At 53.6% G+C, this 23793-nt stretch overlaps 8 protein-coding genes and 1 non-coding gene across 9 annotated transcripts; 2 read left to right on the plus strand and 7 right to left on the minus strand.

Moving 5' to 3' along the window:
• Positions 1-385: 385 nt before the first annotated feature.
• Positions 386-534, plus strand: J4E78_002461. The gene has a single exon. It is a non-coding gene; the product is annotated as a tRNA-Asp (tRNA).
• A 260-nt stretch (positions 535-794) lies between these two features.
• Positions 795-2843, minus strand: J4E78_002462 (uncharacterized protein; the record flags this gene model as incomplete). Its single annotated transcript, XM_049363108.1, has 2 exons — positions 795-1638; positions 1702-2843. 2 exons carry the CDS (start codon positions 2841-2843, stop codon positions 795-797), a joined length of 1986 nt encoding a protein of 661 aa, XP_049225700.1.
• A 371-nt stretch (positions 2844-3214) lies between these two features.
• Positions 3215-3674, plus strand: RPS20 (40S ribosomal protein S20; the record flags this gene model as incomplete). Its single annotated transcript, XM_049363109.1, has 3 exons — positions 3215-3268; positions 3323-3524; positions 3580-3674. 3 exons carry the CDS (start codon positions 3215-3217, stop codon positions 3672-3674), a joined length of 351 nt encoding a protein of 116 aa, XP_049225701.1.
• A 2715-nt stretch (positions 3675-6389) lies between these two features.
• Positions 6390-9748, minus strand: J4E78_002464 (uncharacterized protein; the record flags this gene model as incomplete). The annotated part of the gene is made up of 2 exons (XM_049363110.1): positions 6390-6595; positions 6649-9748. The coding sequence occupies 2 exons, from the start codon at positions 9746-9748 to the stop codon at positions 6390-6392; spliced, it is 3306 nt and encodes a 1101-aa protein (XP_049225702.1).
• A 235-nt stretch (positions 9749-9983) lies between these two features.
• On the minus strand, positions 9984-11953 carry J4E78_002465 (uncharacterized protein; the record flags this gene model as incomplete). Its single annotated transcript, XM_049363111.1, has 2 exons — positions 9984-10441; positions 10543-11953. The coding sequence occupies 2 exons, from the start codon at positions 11951-11953 to the stop codon at positions 9984-9986; spliced, it is 1869 nt and encodes a 622-aa protein (XP_049225703.1).
• Positions 11954-12908: 955 nt separating this feature from the next.
• J4E78_002466 (uncharacterized protein) lies at positions 12909-14792 on the minus strand (the record flags this gene model as incomplete). Its single annotated transcript, XM_049363112.1, has 2 exons — positions 12909-13817; positions 13896-14792. The coding sequence occupies 2 exons, from the start codon at positions 14790-14792 to the stop codon at positions 12909-12911; spliced, it is 1806 nt and encodes a 601-aa protein (XP_049225704.1).
• A 1749-nt stretch (positions 14793-16541) lies between these two features.
• On the minus strand, positions 16542-17995 carry J4E78_002467 (uncharacterized protein; the record flags this gene model as incomplete). Its single annotated transcript, XM_049363113.1, has 2 exons — positions 16542-17606; positions 17657-17995. The coding sequence occupies 2 exons, from the start codon at positions 17993-17995 to the stop codon at positions 16542-16544; spliced, it is 1404 nt and encodes a 467-aa protein (XP_049225705.1).
• Positions 17996-18639: 644 nt separating this feature from the next.
• J4E78_002468 (uncharacterized protein) lies at positions 18640-20978 on the minus strand (the record flags this gene model as incomplete). The annotated part of the gene is made up of 2 exons (XM_049363114.1): positions 18640-20497; positions 20551-20978. 2 exons carry the CDS (start codon positions 20976-20978, stop codon positions 18640-18642), a joined length of 2286 nt encoding a protein of 761 aa, XP_049225706.1.
• Positions 20979-21841: 863 nt separating this feature from the next.
• On the minus strand, positions 21842-22710 carry J4E78_002469 (uncharacterized protein; the record flags this gene model as incomplete). The annotated part of the gene is made up of 3 exons (XM_049363115.1): positions 21842-21884; positions 21937-22602; positions 22655-22710. The coding sequence occupies 3 exons, from the start codon at positions 22708-22710 to the stop codon at positions 21842-21844; spliced, it is 765 nt and encodes a 254-aa protein (XP_049225707.1).
• Between the last annotated feature and the right edge of the window lie 1083 nt (positions 22711-23793).

Raw genomic sequence — 23793 nt, forward strand, 5'->3', positions numbered from 1 at the left:
CGATGCTTTCTACGGTTTCCGAACGTGTGTATGTCGTCGCGTCGCATTCCAGCATGCCGCGCAGTCGCGCACGCGTTTTTGAAGTTTCCCACATCAGCCAACTAAAATTCCCAGCCGCAAAACCCAGCCATGCCAGTCCCATCCACGACCCTGCGTCCCCGGACTGGCTGGCTGACTGATATCCGGTAAGCCCGGCTGCCATCACCACATGGCACCACGAGCCTACCCCGCATCCTGGCCCTTGGTGTTGGCCGCGTGATACTTGCTACCCAAGCCAAAACCCCCTCAAAACCATGATTTCAGAAAATATAGACGCATAATTTGAGCTTTCTCTCATCAAACACACATATCCATCTGCTTACGTCATGTGACGGTAACAGCAACATCTTCGATGGTCTAGTGGTCATGATTTCCGCTTGTCAAATGTTCACGAAGTGTTTACAAGCGCGGGAGACCGGGGTGTATGTACTACCTATTCAGGAGTGTCTTCAGCTTTGACCTAATCATGCAAACAGTCGATTCCCCGTCGGAGAGCTTCTTAGCTACGCGCCTTTTTTTTTTGGGAGAGGGGATGGAATGATAGGGGATAGGGTTGCGTGGCTTGGGTGACTTTTTGGGTAAAGATGCGGGGTTGGGCGATAGGGTGGTTGATCCCGATATCGTTAGGTTATGGTGATGCTACTACGCTTTTTGCATTCAAGGTACGGCTGCAGCCTCGTCTGAGATGTGTAGATATATTTCTGAATGCAAAGGATAAACTGTTGCTTCCTGACCTGAGTGAACAGTATGTCCCCTCAACTTGCCGGGAAACCTGCTCGGGCCATCTTCTTGCCTCGTTGAGCTTTCCGGTTATGGTTCGCACTTGAGCCCTTGTTGGCCTCCTTGCGCTGCCGTGATATTTGCGTACCTTTGTCGTCAGCAGGACCTGCGACGCTGGCACCACCTCGTCCACCACCTGGGCCACCACGTCCGCGCCCTCTGCCCCTTCCTCTGCCGCCGCCGCCTCTTCCGCCGCGACCCCCTTGCCCATCACCACTCGCTTCGTCGCCAGATCCTGCAGGGCTGTCCCGCCATGCTGTCGATTGAAGCTCTCGCTGCTGACCCTGGAAATTGGAAAACTTCGCTTCGAGCCGCCGCAGTGCGCGAGGATTGCGCCCCATCATGATGGCCCAGCCTTCGATTGCTTCGTCGGTCATACCAGTTTCGCTCTTGAGGGCTGTTCGAGCTTTACCCCGCCTTGTCTCCGACTCACGACCGAACAGCTCAGGTGTCATGGTGTAAGCGCGGAATAGGGCTTCTTCATTCTTGTCGCCCAAGTCGGCATCCTCGCCAGGTCCGTGTGCGGCAGTGTCGACAGATGCGCCAACGTCTTCTGCATCGTACGTGTCATCCCGCTCGTCGTCATCTGAATCAAAGGCAGCCAGCGCAGCCATGATTGCGGATTTGGCGGGCGCTTTACTGCGGTCGGACAAGATTTTATCGGCAGTCGAATCCTGACCTCTGCGACCAATGTGGAATCGCGATGTGTCAACTGCAAGCCTGTCGAATTCGTCGTCGTCAAATACGTTGCGCCGTTCTGGGAGGTGTTGGCTTGATCTCGGTGGTGGCATTGGCTGTGAGGCTGTTGTCGGTGTGGGTCTAGTATAGGTTAGTATGTTTGATCAAAGCTATGATAGCAGAAGCTCAAGTGGAAGTGCTTACAGTTTCTCGCTCCGATCAGCCTCGATTAGGTGTGGCGGTAACGAATCTTCCAAAAGATGTGCGGTAACCTGCTCGATGTCGTCGTTGTACTCATCCAAGCACTTGACAATGAAGCCTGCACCCAGGTCTGGAAAGAGATCCTGGATCTGGCTAATCATACTCATCCGGTGGACGTGTATCTCGCCGGTGAATGCTCCGTGGCCATAGCTATCTTGATCTGCTGCTGCTTTGCCTTTGTCTACCTTTCGTCGAATCAACCTCTTCGGCCGAGCTAGACTAGACTGCCGAAATGCGCTCAACGATGCTGCAGTATTCTTCACTCTTGTTGCTTCCGGAGTAGTAGCTTTTTCTCTTATCTTTTCCAGTAGCGGTGTGTTGGTGACAAGATCAGCAACCAATGTCTTCTTGCCAGGCTCCTTCTTCTGATCTTGCTCCTCACTGGATTTTAGGCTGTACAGGTGATCGGAGAGCAATGAGTAATTCGACTTTGGTCCTTCTAATGCGGCTGTCAGGCCAAGATATGCAGTCGTAACCAGCTTCTTCTGCATTGATTTCGGTACTTGTGGGTATGCGGAGAGCAGAGAGTCAAGGAAGTCGGACCCTGTGAGCATGAACACGCTGGCATCTGACGAGGCTCTGAGAAGAGGTGCGATCCGATCAAGTGTCTTTTCGGCCTCTTCCGGTCGCTTTGATTCCAAGTTCCGGATTAGAGACGTTTTCGCTGTCTGTAACGACTTCTCGATTGCCGCACCCTTTCGCTTCCATGACCCTTGCAAGAGCGTACGGAACTGCTCGCTCTTTGGATACGCATGACAGATGTCAGATAGGGCTGACCAGCTGAGCAATGGAGTGGGTATCTCTTCTTTGGAAAGAATTCTGTGTAATAAAAAGAAAGTCTTCTTTCGTAATGACGCAACTTTAGCTGCTAGCTCATCGTCCAGGGCCAGTTCATGAAAGAAAGACAGGAGAAACTGCGTGAGAGAGCTCTCCTCTTTGGTCGCCTCCGAGAACTTTTGGTCCTCTAATCTCAGATAGAGCTCAGATAGCGAAGCCCACGAATCCAGGTACAACTGCCATTCGTCGGGCAGTATGCTCTTTCTGACTTTTGCGTCTGGGAATGGCGCGAAGTGGGGTAGCGACATCTCTGTTGGTGACGTTGAAAGACGAAATCCAAGGCCGGGCTCAGAGGTACAGTGCACAGTATGTGTAACGCTCGAAGTGTTTAAAAGGTTCAATTTCTGTTGTTTGTCTGCAGTCATGCAGTCATGATGGCTCATGGGCCCGCCTGCCGAGCGATCAAAAGGGAGCGATACCAGTTACGGCACTAGCGTCCGCAATCTTGGCGCGCATCGCCCACAGATCGAAAATGCGCATCGCGAAGAACTTAACGACTCCGAACGCCGTCGCAAATTTTAACGCCACCCCAGTCATCACATTACCGCGATCAAGGATCCAGGTCGTGACTGGAATCTAACTCAGAACCTACAACAACACCACACTCCAATCCGACAAGATGTCTTACAACAAGGGCGAGAAGGACTTCGGCGAGGGCCCCAAGATCCACAAGGTACGTCGCCATGTATTCTATGCGCACGAGGCTGTGTACTGACTGCGCGTTCAGATCCGCATCACCCTCACCTCCCGCAACGTCAAGAGCCTCGAGAAGGTCTGCCAGGAGCTCATCGACCGTGCCAAGAACAAGGAGCTCCGCGTCAAGGGCCCCGTCCGCCTGCCCACCAAGCACTTGAAGATCACCACCCGTAAGACTCCTTGCGGTGAGGGTTCCAAGACCTGGGACACCTACGAGATGCGCATCCACAAGCGTAAGTGCATACCACTCCAGACAGTCGACCGGACAGCAGCTAATTGTGGACTTAGGCCTCATCGACCTCCACGCTCCCACCGAGGTTGTCAAGCAGATCATCATCAACATCGAGGCCGGTGTCGAGGTTGAGGTTACCATCGCCGCATAAGGGCTTGGTCCACAAAAAGATTATAAAAGGAGTGTCAACGGTCTGAACAGACGTGTGGCTATGAAACAGCTCTCGAAGCTGGACATACACGAAATGAAATGATTCAGACATGACTGCGCATTGCATTGGGATGTGACTTTGACCGTGAGAGGCTTCTACGGGCTATCAACGACAGCCGTCACAATATGCAGTCCACAGAACAAAGAAGGCATGAGCCAGAGAGCTAAAAGATGCTTGTATGGTCGACCAATACGTGCCACTGACAAAGGCCCACCGACAAGAGTTGCACCCTTCTTGAATGGGAGTCTTATCGTCTGTATGTTCCACAAATCATTCACGTATAAAACGCGTACCCGCCACTCTTTAGCTCAACCACGATATCCCAACCTTCATCTGTGCCTTTCACAAGCCAGCACTCTCAGGAGGGCCGAGTAGAATTAGACCATCAAGAAGAATAACGCCGAGTGGTAAGTCGTCCCATCCCATCCTATCGCCCGCTTCGTAGTCTGCCACTATGGATAACAAAAGATTAGAGCTCTGCTTGGGTCATTCGCGCTCAAATTGCACATATTGAACTCACATCTGCAAAACCAAAACGCGATTTGGTGCCGTGGATGTCTCAAACAACCTACCAAACCATGCTCCCTTGCCAGGTCATCTAAAGCGTCCTTCAGCTTCGGACTTCTCATGTTTACATGTACTCCGTCGCCTTGAGGAAAGGCGTCTGGCTTATACATGGCTAGCAAGGCGACCTGGCGGTCTTCCGAGGATGCGAGATAGGTGGGCCTGGCTTCTACAAAAGCTGGATCGCAACCTTCGTAAAACCAAATGTCCCAGTCGCGCATAAGACTTTGGCACGATTCTTTCAGGTTGTGGTCGGTCACGGACATCTTGAACTTGGGTAGACAGGTAAGAAGTGGGAAACGACGAGTGCGGTATATATCGCTGACTAGTACCTAGTCCGTGACAGCACGGCGTGAGGTGAACGCATGACTTGAAGGGCAAACATTCTTCTTAGTTCCTGTAGTCTGTACAGTTCTCTCCTATTCCAAGGAAGCGCCAGCCGTAATGAGGCTTTTTCCAGGTGTATTCGTGTCGCACCTGCATGCCCAGGTGTGTCACCCGCCTACATGCACCTGCTATCTTCCGGACAGCAGCTTCTTACACTGCTACACGCTCCGATGCTAGTGTTCAGCGATTATGGATCGGTCATCGCGAATGAGTAAACGATGTGAGAAGTTTTTCAGAAGGCGTTCATGTACCGTGGGCCTCACCATTTTAGGTATTACCCAGGATTATTTTCCTGTATATCTTTGAATGCATTTTAAGTGTACTATCTACAAAAGAGTGTGTCTCCAACCGCTGTCTCAAAGTCTCAAGAGCATTTCCAACCGATGATCTCATTTGTGTCAGGCTCGTCTCGCAAAAAGACCCTAACCTGATTGTACCAGGGACGAAGGCTCATACTTCTTATCAGCCTTATCCCAAGCCCAGATGACCGATAGAGGAATCATCGTGTCCTCGTTGGTGACATCAGCTTTACCACTTGTCACTATTGTTGCAAAGTCAGAAACGCGAGTTCAAAATCGCGGGAAGTGCTGAGAGATACTTGCGTATTGCGAACCACATAACCACTCTTGCACCGTTGTCGTGCACACAGTCCTCGACTCCCTGAAAGACACCCTTGTTGCTGGCCAATGTCCTCAGCGCATCGAGGTTGTTATGGGCGCGCAGATCGTACGATATCCCGGTGCGGCCTTCTTTTTCTGGGTCGTCTGGGTGGGGATAGTGAGCCGCCATGAGACACACGTTGCGTTTGTTGTCTGAGTGTGGAGTGGCAAGCTGCAGTATATTATTTGGGTTCTTAGGGGCCCATACTTCCGACGAGTCGCCAATCGGAAAGAAGCCGTTGAAGTTGTTATCTGCCATTATTTCGACGCATTGTGCTTTGAGACGTTCATTCATAGCTTTGATGTTGGTTTGAAGTTGCTTTGGTAGTAGTGGGCTTTGGTAAAGAATTGGAAGAGATTGACTTGTAGCTTTATCTTTCCGAGTGTGGTAAAGAAAGAAGCTGAAGAGAACAGCGAAACGACTTCTTTTATACTCTTTTCTGATGACTCTTATGCCCGTGATGATGCGTTGAAGGACTATGACATGACGGTGGGTGGCACATAAGTCCTCATTATCCACGGACCTGTCGTCATCCCGCTGCGCACGTCTGTCCTCATCTTCTTACGGCAACTTCACTTTGCAGACCACAGCAAACTCTCGATGTTCAGAGAAATCTTCAAATGGTAGCCTGTCAAACTTCAACGCCTTGAGTGTTGGCTTATCGTGATGCCGTGAGACACCCGGAGGCCCACATCACCCTGCGTACCTGCTTATCGAAGGTGTCATAGTAGACCCAGGAGGATGTCGCGTCGTGATACAATAGTAAGTCTCAACGACAAAAACAGGTTTGCAGACTTCAGTATTATCACCATGTACAGACATCAAGACGTTGAGGTGTCCAGGTGACTACCAAGACCTCACAAACATCACATATCATAAGTACCTAGTAATTATCAAACCAGTTTTACTATCGTGTGCTACTCAGCTAGCTATGAACTTTGATGACCACTTGTCATATCTCCGTGAATCCTTCCCATATTATAGTACATGCATCATGAAAAAAGTGAAAAGTGAAGAGAAACCATGAAGAACTACCAAATTCTCTTAACCGGTGCCATTGCCGTTGCCGTTGGTGTTGCCGTTGGTGTTGCCATTGCCGTTGCTGTTGACAGGCGTGTTGGTTGGGGCAGGGGGTGAGGTAGGGGGGTTTGCTGGAGGAACCCTCGGGAACACGCGACGCTCGATATAGCGGATGGTGTTGTTCGGTCCGAGGGCGAAGAGGGGTTGAGGAGGGGTGTCAGACATGATGGCTAGACAGTCGAGAGACTTGTGCTAGTTTAGTGTTTTCGGTTTGAAAGTTGACGGATCAGGTGCGAGCCCTTGTGCCACCAGGTCTTGAGGCGGTCGATGATGCGGTGTTTGCGGTAGTCAACTGCTCTCATGCCCTCCGCGTCACGGAAGGTATGGCGGTTGGCGGTGGTAGATGACGTGAAAGCTTGAGCTTCACCGGCACGATCTTGGAGGAGTGAGGTGGTTGACTGCTTGGTCGACTCGGGCGAGGCGAGGTCTTGTGCGTTGGTCTTGCTTCGACCAGCTCGAGTGTTTGATTGGCTGTCAAGCGTAGCTTTGCGAGTTGACGAAAAGCGCTTGCGGAGCGAGAGCCTAGTCTTGCGTGTGGTGTCGTAGTGCTCGTCGTCAGAAGTGTCAGAGGCTGACAGGTGGTCGCGGAAGATAGCTGTAGGAGGTGACAGGGCAGAGGTGGGGTAGCGTTCACCGACTGCGTGTGGCTGGTCGCTGTTGCGGCCAAAGGTGCTGAAGCGGTGATGACGCGCGTGTGCGGTGCTATCGGCCGGTGATCCGAACGGGGAAGCTGTGGCTGTCTGCGCTGTCGAGAAGGAGCTTGTGGTAGACGCGTCAGAGAGTCTGTTGCGGAGGTGGGAAGGGCCTGGGTGAGGAGAGTGTCTCGCAGCAGCTGGACGAGGAAGGGAGATGTCAATAGCGGGGTTTGTTGACGTCGCCCAGGGATAATTCTTGTCTGAATTCCAGGGACGCGTCTCGGTTACTGTGGGCGTAGAAACAAACGACCTGAGAGACCTTCTTACGGAAAGAGCGGACTCCCCTGAGATGCGAAGCTCTTGAGGGCCGACGGTGTGAGAGCGCGGACGGAGAACAGCTGGTGATGGGACTCGCAGCTCTGAGAGCGGAGTCGTCTTGTTGTGTGTTGGTGTGCTCGGTGCGTCGTCGTCCTTGGGGGAGCTGCCTGTATTTGAGTCTGCCTTGCTAGCGCCGTTTACACCAACTCCATCGTCGGGACGGCCTGGACTGCCACATCCCCTCTCCTTGCTTGTGATCTCATCATACAGATCGTCCTCGATAACAACCATGTGCGAGACGCCACGCATGGGGCGAAGTCGAGCAGATGAGCGTTTCTGCGTCGGATGGATCTCGTGGATCTCCTCCAATGCGTGCTTCTCCATCTCCTCCTCAATCGGAAACTCGGCTGGCTCACCGCACTTGTAGTATTCCCTCAACGACGGGAAGATCTCTGAGAGGCGCTGGGTAAGCCCCCCGACAGAAGGTATAGTCAGCCGCTCAATCTCTGCCATGAGCTCCGGTGAACGAGCACGGTGCATCGCGAACAAGTTCAACACGGCGGTAGGCTGCATTGACAACCCTGAGCGCTCTGCTTCATTCAATTCGGCGAGAGAAAGGCGCAGGTCCGTGACATCACCGGCTGATGCAGGCCGTGGACTACCTCTACTCACCCTCTGCGACGCATTGGGCACCTCTTCCATTGACCTTGAGTAGCGAAGGCCAAGGTCCTCGGTCAGACCATCGAACAGATTCATCCGACTAAACCGCATCGAAGGCAAACCGTGTGCCTGTCCGAGCGCGCTACCCACGTTGCTGCCAACAGCACTCCGACGATGCGACGCTCTAGACGACCTTCCCGAGAAGTTGATCGGTTCCTCTCCCGAAGCCCTGACCCCCGACGGCGCGCCGAACGGAAAGCGGCAACTCGAGCTCTTCAGATTGCTGGCACTCGTGTTGAGGCTCGAGTCCTCATGCGACTCCTCCTTCAGGTCAGGCAGATAACGCGCAGGGCCAGGATACCTATATCCGGATAATCTGAGGTCCGTCGTAGTATTCTCTTGGATGTTGGACAAAGGACCCGATCCCAAAGAATTCAAAAGATTTCCAACACCGCTCAGAGGGCGTAGCGACACCTGCTGGAGGCCACCACCGTGGGAGGAAGGCCTATATCCATTCCAATCGAGGTGTGTCGTAGTCTGGCTGTCACGATGGCCAGGCTCTTGGGCTACCGGAAGTCCATCCGCGGAGTCTACACATGAGCCTGAGGAGGTGTCATGGATCGAGTACACAGAGGAGGGCTCCAAAATCGCAGGAACCGGGCTGTCGATTGGTTGCGCAACAGGAGCCGGGCTACTACCGGGCATCTTGGATGGGTTGCAAGCTTTCGGAGTGTCGAAGCTGATAGCTCGCGTCTTCGCAACAGGTACACCTTTTGGCCTGGTCGACGGCGCTTGCGGCGTCTTCTTTACCTCCATGGCGGGTGGCGGTGAGCTGGTCATCTCATTGAGACTGATAACGCCGTCCGTGTCTTGACTCGAACTGGAAGCAGATGTGACCGTCTCATCTGACTTCGGTAGCTCCTCTTGGTCAGTATACTTCCGAGACCTGGCAAAGCGCAACGGTAGTGGACGCATCAAGAACGAGACTGCGGCGTGCACACGTTGGGCCTCCTTGGAAGTGCTTGACTCTCGGGGCGGTACCGCTGGCCCCTGGTGCGTAGTGCCCAGCGTGGACGACGAACCAGATACCGATATCGAGCCTTGCTTCATGCTCTGCTTGGAGCTAGTCCGCAATTTGCTCGCTACGATAGAAAAGCTGGATTCTCGACGCGGTATAGGAGGCTGTTTGCGAAGCATAGCAGAAGAGGGCTTGGACAAGGGTGCCTCCACAATCGTCCTGCCCTGATTCAAGACCACCGTTCCTAGGTTGGACGTTTGGAGTCGAGGCGGAGCTGCGAAACTAGCACGGATAGGGTGCACACCAGTCGCAAAAGAGTGAGTGTCTGCTTCCTTCGATACCGTATCTCGCTGCGGCGCAAAGTCAATGGCGGATGTGGAAGACGCTTTGATGTCTTCTTTCCCTGGCTCGAATGGTATCAAGCCTGAAGAGACATCTGGCAGATCGGTACAAGACTTGAAGGACAGCTCATCGGACGACCCTTGTGCGTGGCTACTTCTGGATCGAAGGGCAAGAGGCAGCGGCTTCATGTCATTTTCTGTTGAAGCATCTGTGTGCTCCTCATACCTGCTCTCGTTGGCCATCTCGGTTCGTACCAAAGCGTCGGTCTCGTTCTTATAATCAGATCCCTGATATCCTGCAAGAACATCCGACATACCATCGCCGGTACTATTACCAGGACTGAGAGACATGTTCGTGGTAGCATGAATTTTGACACCGGGCTCGTTTTGGAAGCCACCGCTATTGGCCGTTGGTATGGAATGCTGGACTGCGAATTCAAGAGTGGACGAGTCGAGGATGCTAGATCCAGTCTGCGATAAGATACTGTGGCGGTTTTCTCCGCGGTCTGCCGAATGCAATACGGCCCCACGAGGTATATCAGATACAAAGTATTTCTTAACAGGTATATCACACGAATGGGTGACCTCATTGGTCTTCGACAGCGGCAGAGGCCCCGGAGTCAGCGACCTTGGTGTCAGCGACCGTGTTGTCAGCGACTTTGTCGGCGACTGCGGTGTCGGAGACGTCGTCAGTGATTGCGGTGTCGGGGACTTTGGCCTTGATAGTGGTATCGGAGACTTTGGCCTTGATTGTAGTGTTGGAGACTTTGGCCTTGAGGGTTGTGTCGGAGACCTTGGAACGGGGGACTTTCTTGACGGAGATGGAGGCTTGCTCGGGAGCGAGGGAGATGGCCCCGAAGAGGTTACTAACTCCATCGAAGACTGGATATCGCCCGTCGTTGAAGCCTCCAGACCTCTTAGGATCAAATTCCTTGTGATGCGGTGAGCTACGGGGGACGCTGGGAGTTCCGCAATGTCGCTTTCGCGAATGCTTCCGGGCTTTGCGCTCGGCTTCGCGTTCGCGTTCGAGATCGGAATCGAGGTCTTTTCGCAAGTTCTCACGGTAATGGTAGCGATGTTGTCTAGGTGGGGAGACACGACCTCCATCGACATTGGTCGTGCCTCTTGTCCTAAAAAAGAATCACTCTTCAATGTCGCCCCAGCCTGACGAGACTGCTCGACAGTGGTTATCTTTCGGTCTATGAAGCCGTCGGGATCAGCATCCGTCCCTGGGTCCGCAGACGCCACAGGTCCGAGCTGGTCACTCGTGTTGTAGTATGGTACTGAAGGATACTCTTCCTGAATAACAAGGCGGTTCGGGTTGGCGGCTTTGAAGACCTTGTTTCTATCGAGGTTTCGGTGCACTTCCATGGAGCTACCATCTTTCGGAGTTGATGGCATTGTCATGTCGGACGATGGCGGCTCTGATTCGGTACGCAAGTTTGTGTTAAAACTGGACATGGAAGCAGGCGCAGACCTCTTGAGACGAGCTTGTTCAGCAGCGATCCGTTGGCGGTGATCGGCTGGTAAAGGTGGCTGATGTTCATCCTGACGCCTGCGCTCTCTTCGATCTTCTGAACGAGGCTCGCGCGCGGAGTTGCCTGTCATCCTGCGAGACACGAGTTGTCCGAAAGCCGCGTGGTAGGGAGGAAAGTCGTCGTCTTCCACGGGGGGGTCTTCAAGGCTCATCGTCGACCGAGAAGCTGGATTCTTGGTCCTCATCTGCCCGGGGCCCTGTCGGGTGTTGAAGCCTCGTTGGTCTTGTCCTTGTCCAGCATGCTGCTGCCGATACGTATGATTTGTGTATCCTGGGTTGCCGTAGCCTTGTGCGTGGCCAGCATAGGGCAGTCGCTGACCGTCGTAGCTCCGCGGCCCTTGGAAGTGTACTCCGCTGTCGTCGCTCAGGGCGGACTGGACCGATCGCGAGTATGGAACAGGCTGCCTGGAACCACCCCCGGCGGGGTGTGCATAGTATGGGCTTGGGTTCGAAGATCGGGACGCTGGCCGAGGGCGCAAGCTGGGAATAGACCTGTTGCTGGAGAGGCCGTACGCTGGGGGCTGTACGGTATTCGTCATCGAGTGCGAGCGATGCGCGTCCCTGTCGCGGTTGTCTCTTCGGTTGTTGAAAGGCGATGATCCGGTGGCGTTCATCATCGTTGGAGACAGCGTGTCGGCATTATACACGGGCCCATGGTGTTGCATTGGCTGGCGCGGTGCAGAAGACGAGGAGGGGTAGGAACGGAAGTGCTGCTTGCTGCCCCGACTGGAAGTGTTGGACGTGGAAGAAACTTGCGACATCCTGCTGGTCGCGCGCGAACGCAGCGGACGTGGTGCGTTGCTCATGGCAGACAAGTCGTCGAACTTAGGACGGCCGATGCTAACGTCGCCTATCTCGGTCTCGGTGCGGAGCATGGACGTGACGCCGCGGTTCAGAGGTTGAAGGTCTGCACTGGGTGCCCGCGATACGGGTTTACCTGATGCTCGGCTCATGGCAGAGACGTTGGAGGCTCGCGAGTTGCGGCCGCCGCCGTTGGGATCCTGATCGAAAAGCGGCATACTGCTGTCGGCTGCGAAAGTCGCTGCGAGGAGAGCAAGCAAAGGTTGCACGCAGGGCGTGAGCGAAGCTGCTGCGGTGGTGGCTCTCCTGATTGCGGCGCTGCCAAAAGATGTGGTAGTTATTGGTATAACCAAAAAGAAGAAGCGATACTGCACAAGGCGGCGAGTATCCAAGAAAGACAAAAGCGGGTGACCTTTACACAACCCTCGCCAACATCTCCGCCAAAAGGAGAAAGCTGTCGAGTGTGGTGCTGTTGTGGGTGGGGGCAAGGTAGAGGAGACGGAGGGAGCTCGGCGGAGACGTTGTTTTGATAGCGAGACTCGCGCCTCCTTCACGTCCATTACGGCAAAGGCTACCCCTACCCCGCCAGCATCTCGCAGAGGAAGGCAGAGACATCAGACACAGAAGGAATACAGAGACGATACAGAAAGGGTCAGTAGCAGAGATGCATACGAGAATGGTCCCTACCTACTTGTGCGTACAGCTTTCCCATACCTACCCCTACGGCGGGCCTACCACCCGTGGCGCCAAACCGGCAGCCAACAGCCAGCAGCTCTTCGCTTCTCCTTCTCGCACCCCAGCTGCCCACCATGCGCAGGATAGCGCAGCATCCAACAGCGACCCGCTCCGAAACTGCCCCCAGCAAGCACACCAGACCACCGCATCACCGACGTCCTCCGCACGACGCCGCCTTCTGCCGCGATGACGTCCGCACACGAAGTTAAAGACATTACACGTTGCTCGTTACCGCGTTACATCTACCAGGGCGAAAATATATACATGCGAAAGCCCCAGGAAGCCATCGAGAACGCTGGGCAGAACCACGGCAAAGACTATGAGATTTGGATTGCGTAATACACAGAAACGCAAAGTCAAAGGGGTATATAGCCTTGCAACGCCAGACAAGAGGACCAAGGACGGGACAAGGGATAACAAAGATCAAACTAGAGGGTATCACTCGGCGATAGGACCTATATCGCCAGATTTCTTCTTGGTGAATAGCCGTTTGAGAGATGAGAAGCTACTTCGCTTGGAAAGTCGCTTAGTCGAGACATCTGAGAACGTGGACAGAGAGGTTGGTGGCCGGCTTGGCATGTCCGCAGCCTTAGGGGTTTGCTCAGGACGATTGAACGTAGGAGAGCTGGCACCTAGTCGACTCGACATGGAACCTTTCGGCGTGCTCAAGTTTCGACTAGGGAAAAGACCAAATTGGGCAGTTTGTCGCGAGGACATGGAGGACACGGAGCGTGGCGATGCGTAGCCCGGTGACACGGCTGAGGCGCCCGACACAGAACAATATGCCGAATCTTTGCCCGTCAAAGGCGGACTGTATTCTCCGTTTTGTGGTTTCGCCGACATGCGTTTCGGTGCTGATGCGCTTTCCTCTGCAGATAGGTTAGATGGCGAAGACACTTTATGCTGGTGCCCCGGAACATGTGTTGCACGACTAGACTCTGCATGCGGTGTCGCTCCGTCACGTTGCTCGTCGTTGCGCCAGGCATCACGGTAGTACCCGGACTGATTTGCCTGACGTCGTACATCGACGTCTGTGTTGGAAACGGCAGATGCAGAAGACGAGTCTTCGCTCCGTTTGGGCGTCTCTGTGGTGGAATCGGATGCGTTTGTGATCTCGGGCTGCTGCTGCTGCTGTTGATGCTGTTGCTGCTGCGGTCTCGCTCGTAAAGTCGAATGTCGCTGGGGTGTGCCAAAGCTGGCAGGCGTCTCCCTACCAGATGATGATGCGCTCATGAATGGCGGACGTTCGGGCGGGGGGGTTGGAAGAGGTTTGTTGTTGGCAAAGTTTCGAAATGGGCGTGCCTCGCGCGAATTGGACGAATTTCGTGAAGATGTACGTGTCGCAATCTAGGGCTGTTAGCGAAGCTCCAGCTGAGAACATAGCCCACGAAGCGGGTTCGAAGCGGATTTTGGCAGCGAACATACCAAACTTCGGCGACTTGCAGCGCCACACCGCTTCTCGATCTCATTGCAATAGCTGCTGACCTGTACGAGCACAACGCCCAGCCTTTCAGCCTTTGCTACGAGGCTTTGCAAGAATTGCGACCAGCCTCCGGTGTTGCCACACATGGCTGAATATATGCGCCCAATATCCTCATTGCGGTATGTCCATTCGTCTCCCACATCGCCTAGGTAGAGATCGAGCTCCTGGTTGGCTTCGCGAAATACGTTGATGTCGATCAGGTAGTCGTTGAGCAGTTGCGACATGCGCCCAATGGTGCGTTCGATTACGATGTTGCCGTCGAGGAGTTGGGCGCGGTATGAGCGGTCTTCGAGGAGGCGATCGAATTCGTTTACGTGTTCCATGGGCACCTTTAGACATTTATGCCGGAACAGCATGTCCTTCATGCTGCTTTCAAGGTCTTCATTCGCCCGCTGCAGAAAACTGTCGAGCTCATTGACATGCTTGAGCAATATGTCAGCGACATCGGCGACGGACTTTTCCAGATGCTGATGCAGCAGGTGGACACCAAAGATGATCTGCGCGACGGTCTTTGTCAGGGGGTGAAATTTGCCCTTTGCGTTGCTCCTCCAGTGGCAGTTGTATGTGAAGTTCCACGAGGGCTCAGAGGCATTCTCCTCTCTGCACAGCATTTGCTGTCGCGTCTTAACGCTCTTCTTGGGAATGGCGAAGGGAACGTGCCCCGTTTCGCCAGTGGCGTCGAGCATCGACTCCTCAAAGGGCGCCTGCATAGAGGAGAGAGGGTGTATGGGAAAGGTGGCCGTCATGATGCGTTTGTCTCGCTCGTCTTGCCATTCGTAGGAGTCGCGGTTGTCGAAGCTGCGACGGCCCCTCTGCGATAAGCGTCGAAAAGGAACCATGGCGAGTAGCGAGTGGATGCTACTCCAGCTCGGATTATGGTGCTACAGAAGCCAAAGCCAATGCAAGCCCAAACTCGCAGTTCAAGGATATGGGCTGTGCATAAGCACGAAACACTGGGTTGTCGAGGCCGGGGCGCTGGAGGGTGTATCGTCGTCGGGCCTTCTTAAAGACGCATGGTGCAGGATGGCATTGTGTGTGCAGAGTCTACGCCGCAGGGGATGGAAATGTTGAAGGTGCCGGAGATGGCGGAAGGAAGACTGGACACGGTCCCAAGGTTCAAGGACCCCTTCGGTTCGTCAGTCATCAGGTCACAGGTCACAGATCAGCCTGGGATCTGGCACAGAGACGGGGGGTTTCTGGTCGCCAGGAGGTCTGCAGGTAGTGCAGGAGGCTTGCCCGCAAGCAGGCTGGCGGATGCCTTAGTGCCCGAGACGGTTGGTATCCAGAGGCAGGGCGGGGAAGCCATGGCTACTCTCCACCATACAGCCTTCACGACTAGGAGCAGACGGGCAAGCCTCAAACAAGAATAAACTTTGGCAGTGCCTATCCCCAGCGGCGCCCTTTACTACAGATATCCGTTTTCTAGACCGCCCGCGGCCTTTAGCTGGCTGCAACGTGTCGAGCAGGTGATTTGGCGATTTGGCATTTTGGCCATGGCCTCCTCACTGTGTGCGCTAGAAGACGCATTGCAGCCGCCAGCAACACACCCAGGAACGCCCCCAAGCATTCCTATGGCTGCCCTGAGCGACGATCCCGCCATGTCGCCGTTTTCCAACTCGGTCAGGTCAAGTGCCGAGGCTTATCATATCCCGATTGATGTTTTAGCTGCCAAATGGCGCAACCCATAGCAGACGTCATGAATGGGCTCCAACGTGAGTTTACCAAGCGCCACGGTTCCTGGCCGATCTCCGCGGGAAGCTATGGATCCCAAGCTTTGGGATGCACGCGCATAACTACAAACTTGTGCTTGTGCCTGGCAAGCATATTACGGGTCACGAGCATCCAATCACAGTGCACGCGATCGGCAAGCTTCACCCAGCGACCATCACTTCTTCCATCTACCAACCCGTGCAACATGCTTCTGGCGCTGGGCTAGAGAGCGGCTGGTAGCCACCAACAATAGAAAGTTTGATCAAGATGCAGACCAACGTTACAAGAAACAACGGCGCGAACTACACTCTTGCAACGCTACAGTAGCAAACCACGAAACTCGTGTCCTCCCATCCCGCCGCCGCAACCCGAACCCGACGAACGAGATGTAGCTGTGCCGGACATTATACGCCGCGAAATGCGACTCATCCCGGATCGGATCAGATGGGTTTGAAGACTGCAGAACGATCCGCGCACACATACGCGATGGGCAGGACAATACTGGCGGAAGTCGTCAGCGGCTTTTCTTGCCGACAGCGCCAGGACCAGATGCTGCGCGAGTCGTACAAGCCTGCAGGAATGTCAACTCGGAGTGTGAGCAAAGTCAAAGTCATCAAACTACACGCGCAGATTGGGCAATTGGAGACGCCAGACTCGTTACTTTTTGAGTTGTTGCCATCCACGCGCGATACTGGCTGCGCAGAGTCGAGACGACGCCGGTTGAGGTCAGACAATACGAGGGCATACAAGTCCCATCACCCAGCATCGCTTTGGATGTATGAATGGGGTTCTCTTACAACTATATTGACATGGGTTATAGCATCGGAAGCCGAGTAATATCGAGCGATCATAACGCCTCCACCCACGCCTATGTCCGATTACCAGCCCCTCCATCGGGCCCAGACATCCACGACCGTATCTCCACCCGCGTCCGAGTCGACCACAAGATACCACCCGAACCCAGCGCCAGCCACACAAGCATGGTTTGGCCAGACCATAACCTTGTCCCCGATCGTCAACGCGTTGCATTCGCTCCTATCGCCCTCCCATGTCAAGATACCATGCTCTTGGCTGATGCGTCCAACGATCCATCCCGTCTTGCCCTCTCGCTCGTCGTATATGTGCTTAGCGGAAGCATTGCCTAGTGCAGGCGTAACAATACCCCATCCGGGGTAGGACTTGCAAGGTTCGCGACCCATCGCTAGAGAGCCAGCGGATACTAGAGCTTCAGGCTTCGATCGCTCATTGTATACACTTGTTACTTCGAGCAACATCCGGATACCAATGTTAGAATTGGAGAGAGGCTGGAAGGACGACGTGGCTCCACTAGATGAAATCGGTGGCCTAGCGTGTGTCGCGACTTGTTGGCAGTCTAGCAACGGGTATACCCCTGCATGCAGTTCAACGACGTGACCTTTCTGCAGACGTTGGAGTACATCTTGGAACTCCTGGACCTTGGGGCTGGAGCTGGACAGCATGTTCTGTGCTGCTGTCGCTGTAGGTGTTGCGCCTACACTCAGTACCAACTTTCCGTCAAAGCTCTCGGGAACAGCCTTGATTGCTGTTTCTAGACCGACCAGTTCCTCGATAAGACCGTTCGCGGCATCGTCTTCTGAAGATCCACCGTACGAGTGTCCGAAGTGCGAGTAGAAGCCTTGTAAGAAGCATCCAGATGTTGGCTCTTGGCTCTTCTCTACTACCGTCTTGACAAGTGATGGGAAACCCGGAGATGAAGTCTTGATGCCAGCGCGTTCATAGCCCGTGTCGATCTTGATGAAGACTCCCATCTCCAGCTCCGTGTCAGAAGTAGCGAGTTGCTCGTGGAACTTGAGAAAAGCCGCCTCGTTGTCGATGATGACACTGACCGATCTCGGCTGCAACTTCGAGGCCAGAGAGATGAGACGCGGGATACCAGATTGAGGGACTGGTACACCGTAAAGTACCTTGAGAGCAAACGTTAGTGGTGCCTTTTCGATTGTGATATAAGACATACACTAGCTTCCCTTCCCACCCCCTGCGCATAGCACAAGTACGGCAACAAGTTCTCCGCCTCCGCAATCGTGCTAACGATGAAATTCGCCGGTTGGCTCTGCTCTGCTCCCACTTGCATCTGGGAAAGCTCAAGCGTCTTGTGGCTCTTGACGTGGGCGCGGAACCCTACTTTGAGCTCCGCACAGATGTTGAGCATCGCATCGCAGTTTCGCCGTATGATGGCGCGATCGAGCACAATGGCTGGTGTGGGCAGGTCTTCCAGCTGCTTGCCCAGGAACTGTGATAGTAGCGAGGCGCGCGTAGGGAGCGGATAGAAGGGGAGAGGGTCGATGTCTGCCATCTTGTAGTTTGGGTTGATGTTCAGTGTTTAAGTTGAGAGTTCGAGGTGGCTGGTGTTGATGTTGTTACTCTTTTGATGAAGCTTTATGACCGCTTTATATTACTCTCAGTCAACACCGTCGAATAGATTTTCCAGATCAGGCACCCAGTCGTGAGTCAGTCTCTTCCTTCTGGGCGCAAGACCAGACAGAATCTTTACCAGAGTTTGTTGTGGTGATGCTTATCGGCCGCAGGCGTTAGCCGCCGGAGAAAGAATGTGCGGTGCGGATCGGCCGCGCAGCTTCGTCGAACAAGAGCACGGTTTTGCAAGGCCGCGGATGGTCAGAGGGTGAGCTGAATAGTATTCTGGGGGTAATGAAATCTGCTATCGTCGCGATGCTATCTCGAATGAGTTCGATGCGCAATAAGCTGGGGGTAATAGCTCGACGTTGGGTGCGGATCTCGGCGTTAGTACGGAGTGGGGTGCTGCATCGTGACGGGCCCAATAGACAAGCGACTGATAGGCGACAACACACATGTTCATTGAGGATAAACGGGTTGAATTGATGGGGTAATACGAGACACCGAAAGTCGTTATAGTCTGTGGAACAAGATAGTCGCAAACCCCCAAGGCATGACCTAGCGTGTAGACCGCCGAAACCCTTCCTAAGCGCCCGGTCCTGGCCACACACTGCTCAATCTCCTCCTTCTTCCCGTCATTGCACTTCCTGGACTCACACTACGAGTACCCATGGCATTCGCTGCGAAACTGTTTTCGAGGATAGCGTCTTCAAGGTCATCCTCCTCTTCGATTCTATGCACTACGTCCTCTGGTGGCTCCTCTTCAAACACGGCCTGCAAATCAGCGTGCGGACTCAATTGCTTCCAGCTCCTCCAGAAACCGATGTCTTGCAGCCATGTTGTGCGTTTGGAGGGTCCAGGGCCGTTGATGCTGAGGTGGCGACGGGGCTTCCACAAATACCTACGCTCATAGTAGTTGATGGCGAGGAGAATGGGGAAGTTCGAGATACGTATCGCTGAGACGTTGATCTTGTGGAACCAGCGGGGCGAAAGTATGAACTTGAGAGGGAGTAGAATGATGAACGCCAATAGGTTAAGGGGTGGGCGGTAGGCGAATAGCGAATCGGACTTGACGCCTTCGAAAGTGAGCACGGCACGGCGGAATTGGATTTCGGCCGTTGCATCTGCTGCGATCTTGCTGAACGTGTTGGACAGAATTGAGACAAGGACTGTCAAGAAGAGCGTGTTACCCAGGAAAGCATAGATCACCATCAGGGTAGGACCGAGAATCTCATGGAACCCAGGAGCTTCATCGATGCCTTGGCCATCCAGACCAAACCAGATCCAGAGCATCCATTTGGAGATAGTGATGGAGTTTGGTGAGTCTTCGTAGCCGACTTCGGGGTTGCTGATGCTCAGCCATTTGAGCGCCAAGAGGAAGCCGCCAAAGCACCATACAGCGATCAGACTCAGTGCTGTGAACTCCTTGACCATCGCCCTCAGAGCGATGAACAGCATGTTCTCGGGCATAAGGTTGAATGCGATACGTGGGAACAATATTGGGGACGCGACAGCAAGAACGTCAAGGGCTTGTCTACCCGTCTCGTCTTGATTCGTTATCCACCCATGGCACCGCATGCCGAGATAGATGAGAAATATGCCGGCGAATGTGACATCCAGGAAAGCCCAAAGTTCTTGTGTATGTACCTCCCAACCGTGCTCAAGGCATGATATGAGTTCGTCTAGTACCCAGCCGCTGCCGTAGAGTAAGAACGTGATCTCGGCAATAGTCAGGTAGTGATCTTGTCGCATAGTCATACACCAACAGTAGAGTGCGAGCAGTATGAAGAACTGCACAACTTCGATGATGTTGCGCGTTCTCGGTACCATGAGCCGATACTGATTGAGTGTCGGTGCCTTGCGTGGATCGTAAAGCGAGATGGGCTTATACTTGTAGTGATCCGGTATGATATCCATATAGACGGTTGGAGTGTATACGATTCGTCCCCGATAGATAGCGTCAATGACCTTTTGGCTCGCGGAGCCAGCTAGCAGTACCTTGCTTTCGGATACGATAGCCACTTCCAGCGCCGTCAATTTCCCCTCATTGTCACCCTGGCCCTGGTACTCTGATATGTGTCGCGGTGGACAACGCTCTTCAGGCGCGCCTTGGAACGGCTGGAACGGAGCGACCATAATCTGTGCTAAGAGTAGTAGGCCAGCTTTACCCGTAGATTCTTCGTCGTGACGTCGCAGCACCTTCATGGCGACCAGCTCGCAAAGGTTGGCACGCGTCAAATCGACAGTTTGATGATGTTGCTGGAATTGCTGTTCTCGAAGAAACTGCATGCGATTGACGAGTAGACAGTACACGATGGATATGTCGTCTTCATCGTAAAGACGGTCAACCAGTGGTTTTACAATGAGAACGTTCATACGAGGCTCTCGTAGCTGATCCACTGTGTACGGATCTTCGATGACAGCCAAGACGAGACGTCGTATCCTAGAACATGGTCAGCTTCCGCGGTGCGACTCACATCAACTGTGTTGACCTACCTGTGGATGTTGAAATATGTCCTTGTGTTGTTGTTCAAACCAGGCGTACTGGCCGTCCTAGGAATCATAGGCTCACCCTGTCCATTGAAGCACCCATCAGATCCAGCGTAGTCCTCCTCGGGGAGTAAAGTCTCCTGCTCCTCCCTGTTCTTTGCCGATCGTAATGCATCGCTCAGCGTCCTCTGCGTCTCCATCATATGAGGGCGCTTCAGGTACTTTCTAAATTCGATGTGTTTTGATGGCTTCCGCTGGGGCGAAGGCCGACGCTTCGGTGAGACTTCCTCACCACCATTGCTGGAGGGTGCAACAGCACTGTCATTGCTGTCGTGGCTTTTGGTGGGATTCGGATTGAACGGTGGCCGAGCGAACGTGCCGTAGGCAGGACTGCCGCTTCTGTTCCAGTCTGGGTTTGATGTTGGGCCTGACATATGAGACTTTAGTAATACTGGTAGTGAGGTTTCCACAGGCTGCACAAAGTAGAGCGGGTCCTTCCGGGGGTTGCGGCAGCGCGACAGAAGTAGATAAGCCTCACGTCTGAAGCGTGACTGGCGGAGGGTGCTGCCGTCTGTCGAACTTCAATGCGCTTCGCGCTTCGCGACAAATGGATTTGAAGTCGCTCAATGTTTTCGGGCAGGTAGTCTCGTCACGATTGAGGGTTTCGCGTGGCTGCCGATAAGGTGAGAAAAGAAAGCATGGCGCTGCGCCGGTTGAAGGGTCCGCAAGTGAAGTTTCACGCTAACGTAATCGGGCGAGATCTCCCTGATCAGCCGCGACGTCACCCAGTGACAACATCGCGAGGCTGTCGGTTATCGCAGCAGCGCGTGTACAGCCATCATCTCCATGTATCAACTTTCATTCCAGGATTCTTGCCTCACTTTCACGAAAGGCGTGAGCTCGCCCAAGTGGGAAATGCAGAGCTGCTACCTCGCCTTCGCGCACGTGAACTGCGCTGTGCACGAGAAGCTTCCATATCGACACGGCGAGCTACATTCCAAGGATTCAGCAATACGACCAATGGGTACGAGGACGACAGAAATGAGGCGATTTTGATGCTTGCTATAGGGGAACTGGAACTCGTAGCTTGCTACCCAGGTATCCTGGGAAAGAGACATGGACGCTAGTCAATTGCACATTGGAGCAGTGTCTTTGTGTATGCATATCTGGCTACATGCTGTACCTCTGTTGACCGCTACATCTACTTCCCGACCCAAGCCGTCAGTCTCAAGACCCCATGATACCCACCTCTGGTCTGCTGAGGTTCCTCAATCGGACCGACATGCTTCTGCGACAATTACATCGACACCCTGCGCCGTCCAAGACCCTTCCTACCGTGCCTAGTCGTCTTGTTAGCTCTCTATCCGTTCTATAAGCCTCACAAGTGCTTACCTTGTAGACTCCCTAGCGGAGTTGGATGCGGTCTGGGTGAGCTGCTGGGGGAAGATGTAGTTCCGCGGGGCAGCAGTTCTGGAGGGGCCATGTGCAAGGCTACGACGCCTCGAATGGCCCAATGAGACGTTGGCCATGAAGTCCTTGTGGAAGTTCCGGTGGGGGATATACCACTTGATGTTGGCGAAGTCAACGTAGCAGTCTGCTAGGAAATAGCGCAAGGGGTCCCAAGCCCGAGTGTAGTAATAGACATGGTTGATCACGTCAGGTCCAGGGTGGTATCGGAAGCCATTCGGCCAGATAAAGTGGAAGTTGTCTACAATAGCGCGAAACACGATCTGAGCGGAGGTAGAGTCTTCCATTTCCAAGGAGAAGAGGTAAAGACTGCTCAAAGTGATGTAGCGAAGCCTGGCGACAGCTTCCATGGTCTGGTCGCCAGCAGTCGGAAACTCTCGTCGGGGAGGCTTGTTGTCGCGAAGGAGGACGATGTAGTCACTGATGAGACCTGGCGGCCGGCTGCTCATGTCCACCTTGTCCTCGCGGATCTTCTTGCACTGCTTGGCTATCTTTGCTGAGCGTTCGAAAACGAGATCTCGACATAGTTTTGCTTGTGCGACATCTCCACTGTTTGGCAGGCGGTGGAGGAAAGTGACCATAGCAGGTGGCCTGTTGGATATGTGTTAGATGAAGACGAAGAATTTGATAGTGGGGCTTTTACTCTCTCAACGCATCCTGCGCCTTGAGGAATTCTAAGAGGAGTCGCTTGTCGGCCATGGCGATGGAGATACTTGTTTGGTCCTGTTTGATCGAAAGGGTTCTGTGTGCGATCAAGGAGGACGGGCGGAATATCTTGGGAATAACTTCAAAATCGTTTGCCCGGTTTAGTAATGTTGTGGCGCACGGAACCTTTTCTTTCCCTTTCTTCCAGTACGTCATTCGCTACAATTACCTCTCTTTCAGTAATCACCGCGCTCCAGGTGCTGTGAGCTACAGGGTCGATGTGCTATAATTCGTCGTCTCTATTAGCGGCGAGCGGCTTGAGTACATGTTCACTTGGCAGTTTCCAAGTCACGACGGTACCTAGGATACATGCGCAAAACGAAACGAGGACAAAAATCATAGACTGCAACGTATGAGTCTGAGTCTAGTACCCGTGTGCGGGAACGTCACCAGATGGTATTTTCGCTTTACTGATAGAGTACTGCTATATCCTTCCTTTCCGTATCCAGCGAAATTCTAGATCGCAATCGTGGTCTCCGGAATGATCTTCGTCTCAGAGGCCTGAGTATAAGATTACCAGTGAGTGTGATATTCCCATAACAGCAACTTCGGTCACAATTCATCGACCGGGCCCTCAACGTAGTATACCGCTATGAAGTTATCAAAGTTCCTTAGCTGAGCGTGATTCCATATCCAGTAATGCGTTCCATCTGGGGAGACGTCATTGACCCAGCCCGCATTTTGACTTGCGATGTAATTTGCCGCCCTTCGATTCGCTTCGTTTATCGCTGTGTCAAGATCGTTGCAGACACATTCCGTAAACGTACTTTGATGTATCAAGGCATGCTGATCGATGCATCGTATGCCGGTGAAACCCAGAGTAAAGTGATACGGGGGTATGCGGCGACACACAACCCATTTTTGTACCGCCGGTTCGGGCAGTGGTTGCACTGCGAGAGGCATGGAGTGACCATTCGTCAATAAAGTAGGTGCAGACATGGAGCGACCATTTGTCAATGAAGTAGGTGAAGACATGGAGAAGACCACTTAGCGGAAATCAGATGGGAAAGTCGAGCGTTGGGTACACGTTGTGCAGGAGGATTAAGAGCGCCACTGATAAAGCCCAATAAGTTTGAT

Source organism: Alternaria triticimaculans (assembly GCF_023758025.1).
Source record: "Alternaria triticimaculans strain BMP 0046 chromosome Unknown scaffold_2, whole genome shotgun sequence".
NCBI lineage: Eukaryota > Fungi > Ascomycota > Dothideomycetes > Pleosporales > Pleosporaceae > Alternaria > Alternaria triticimaculans.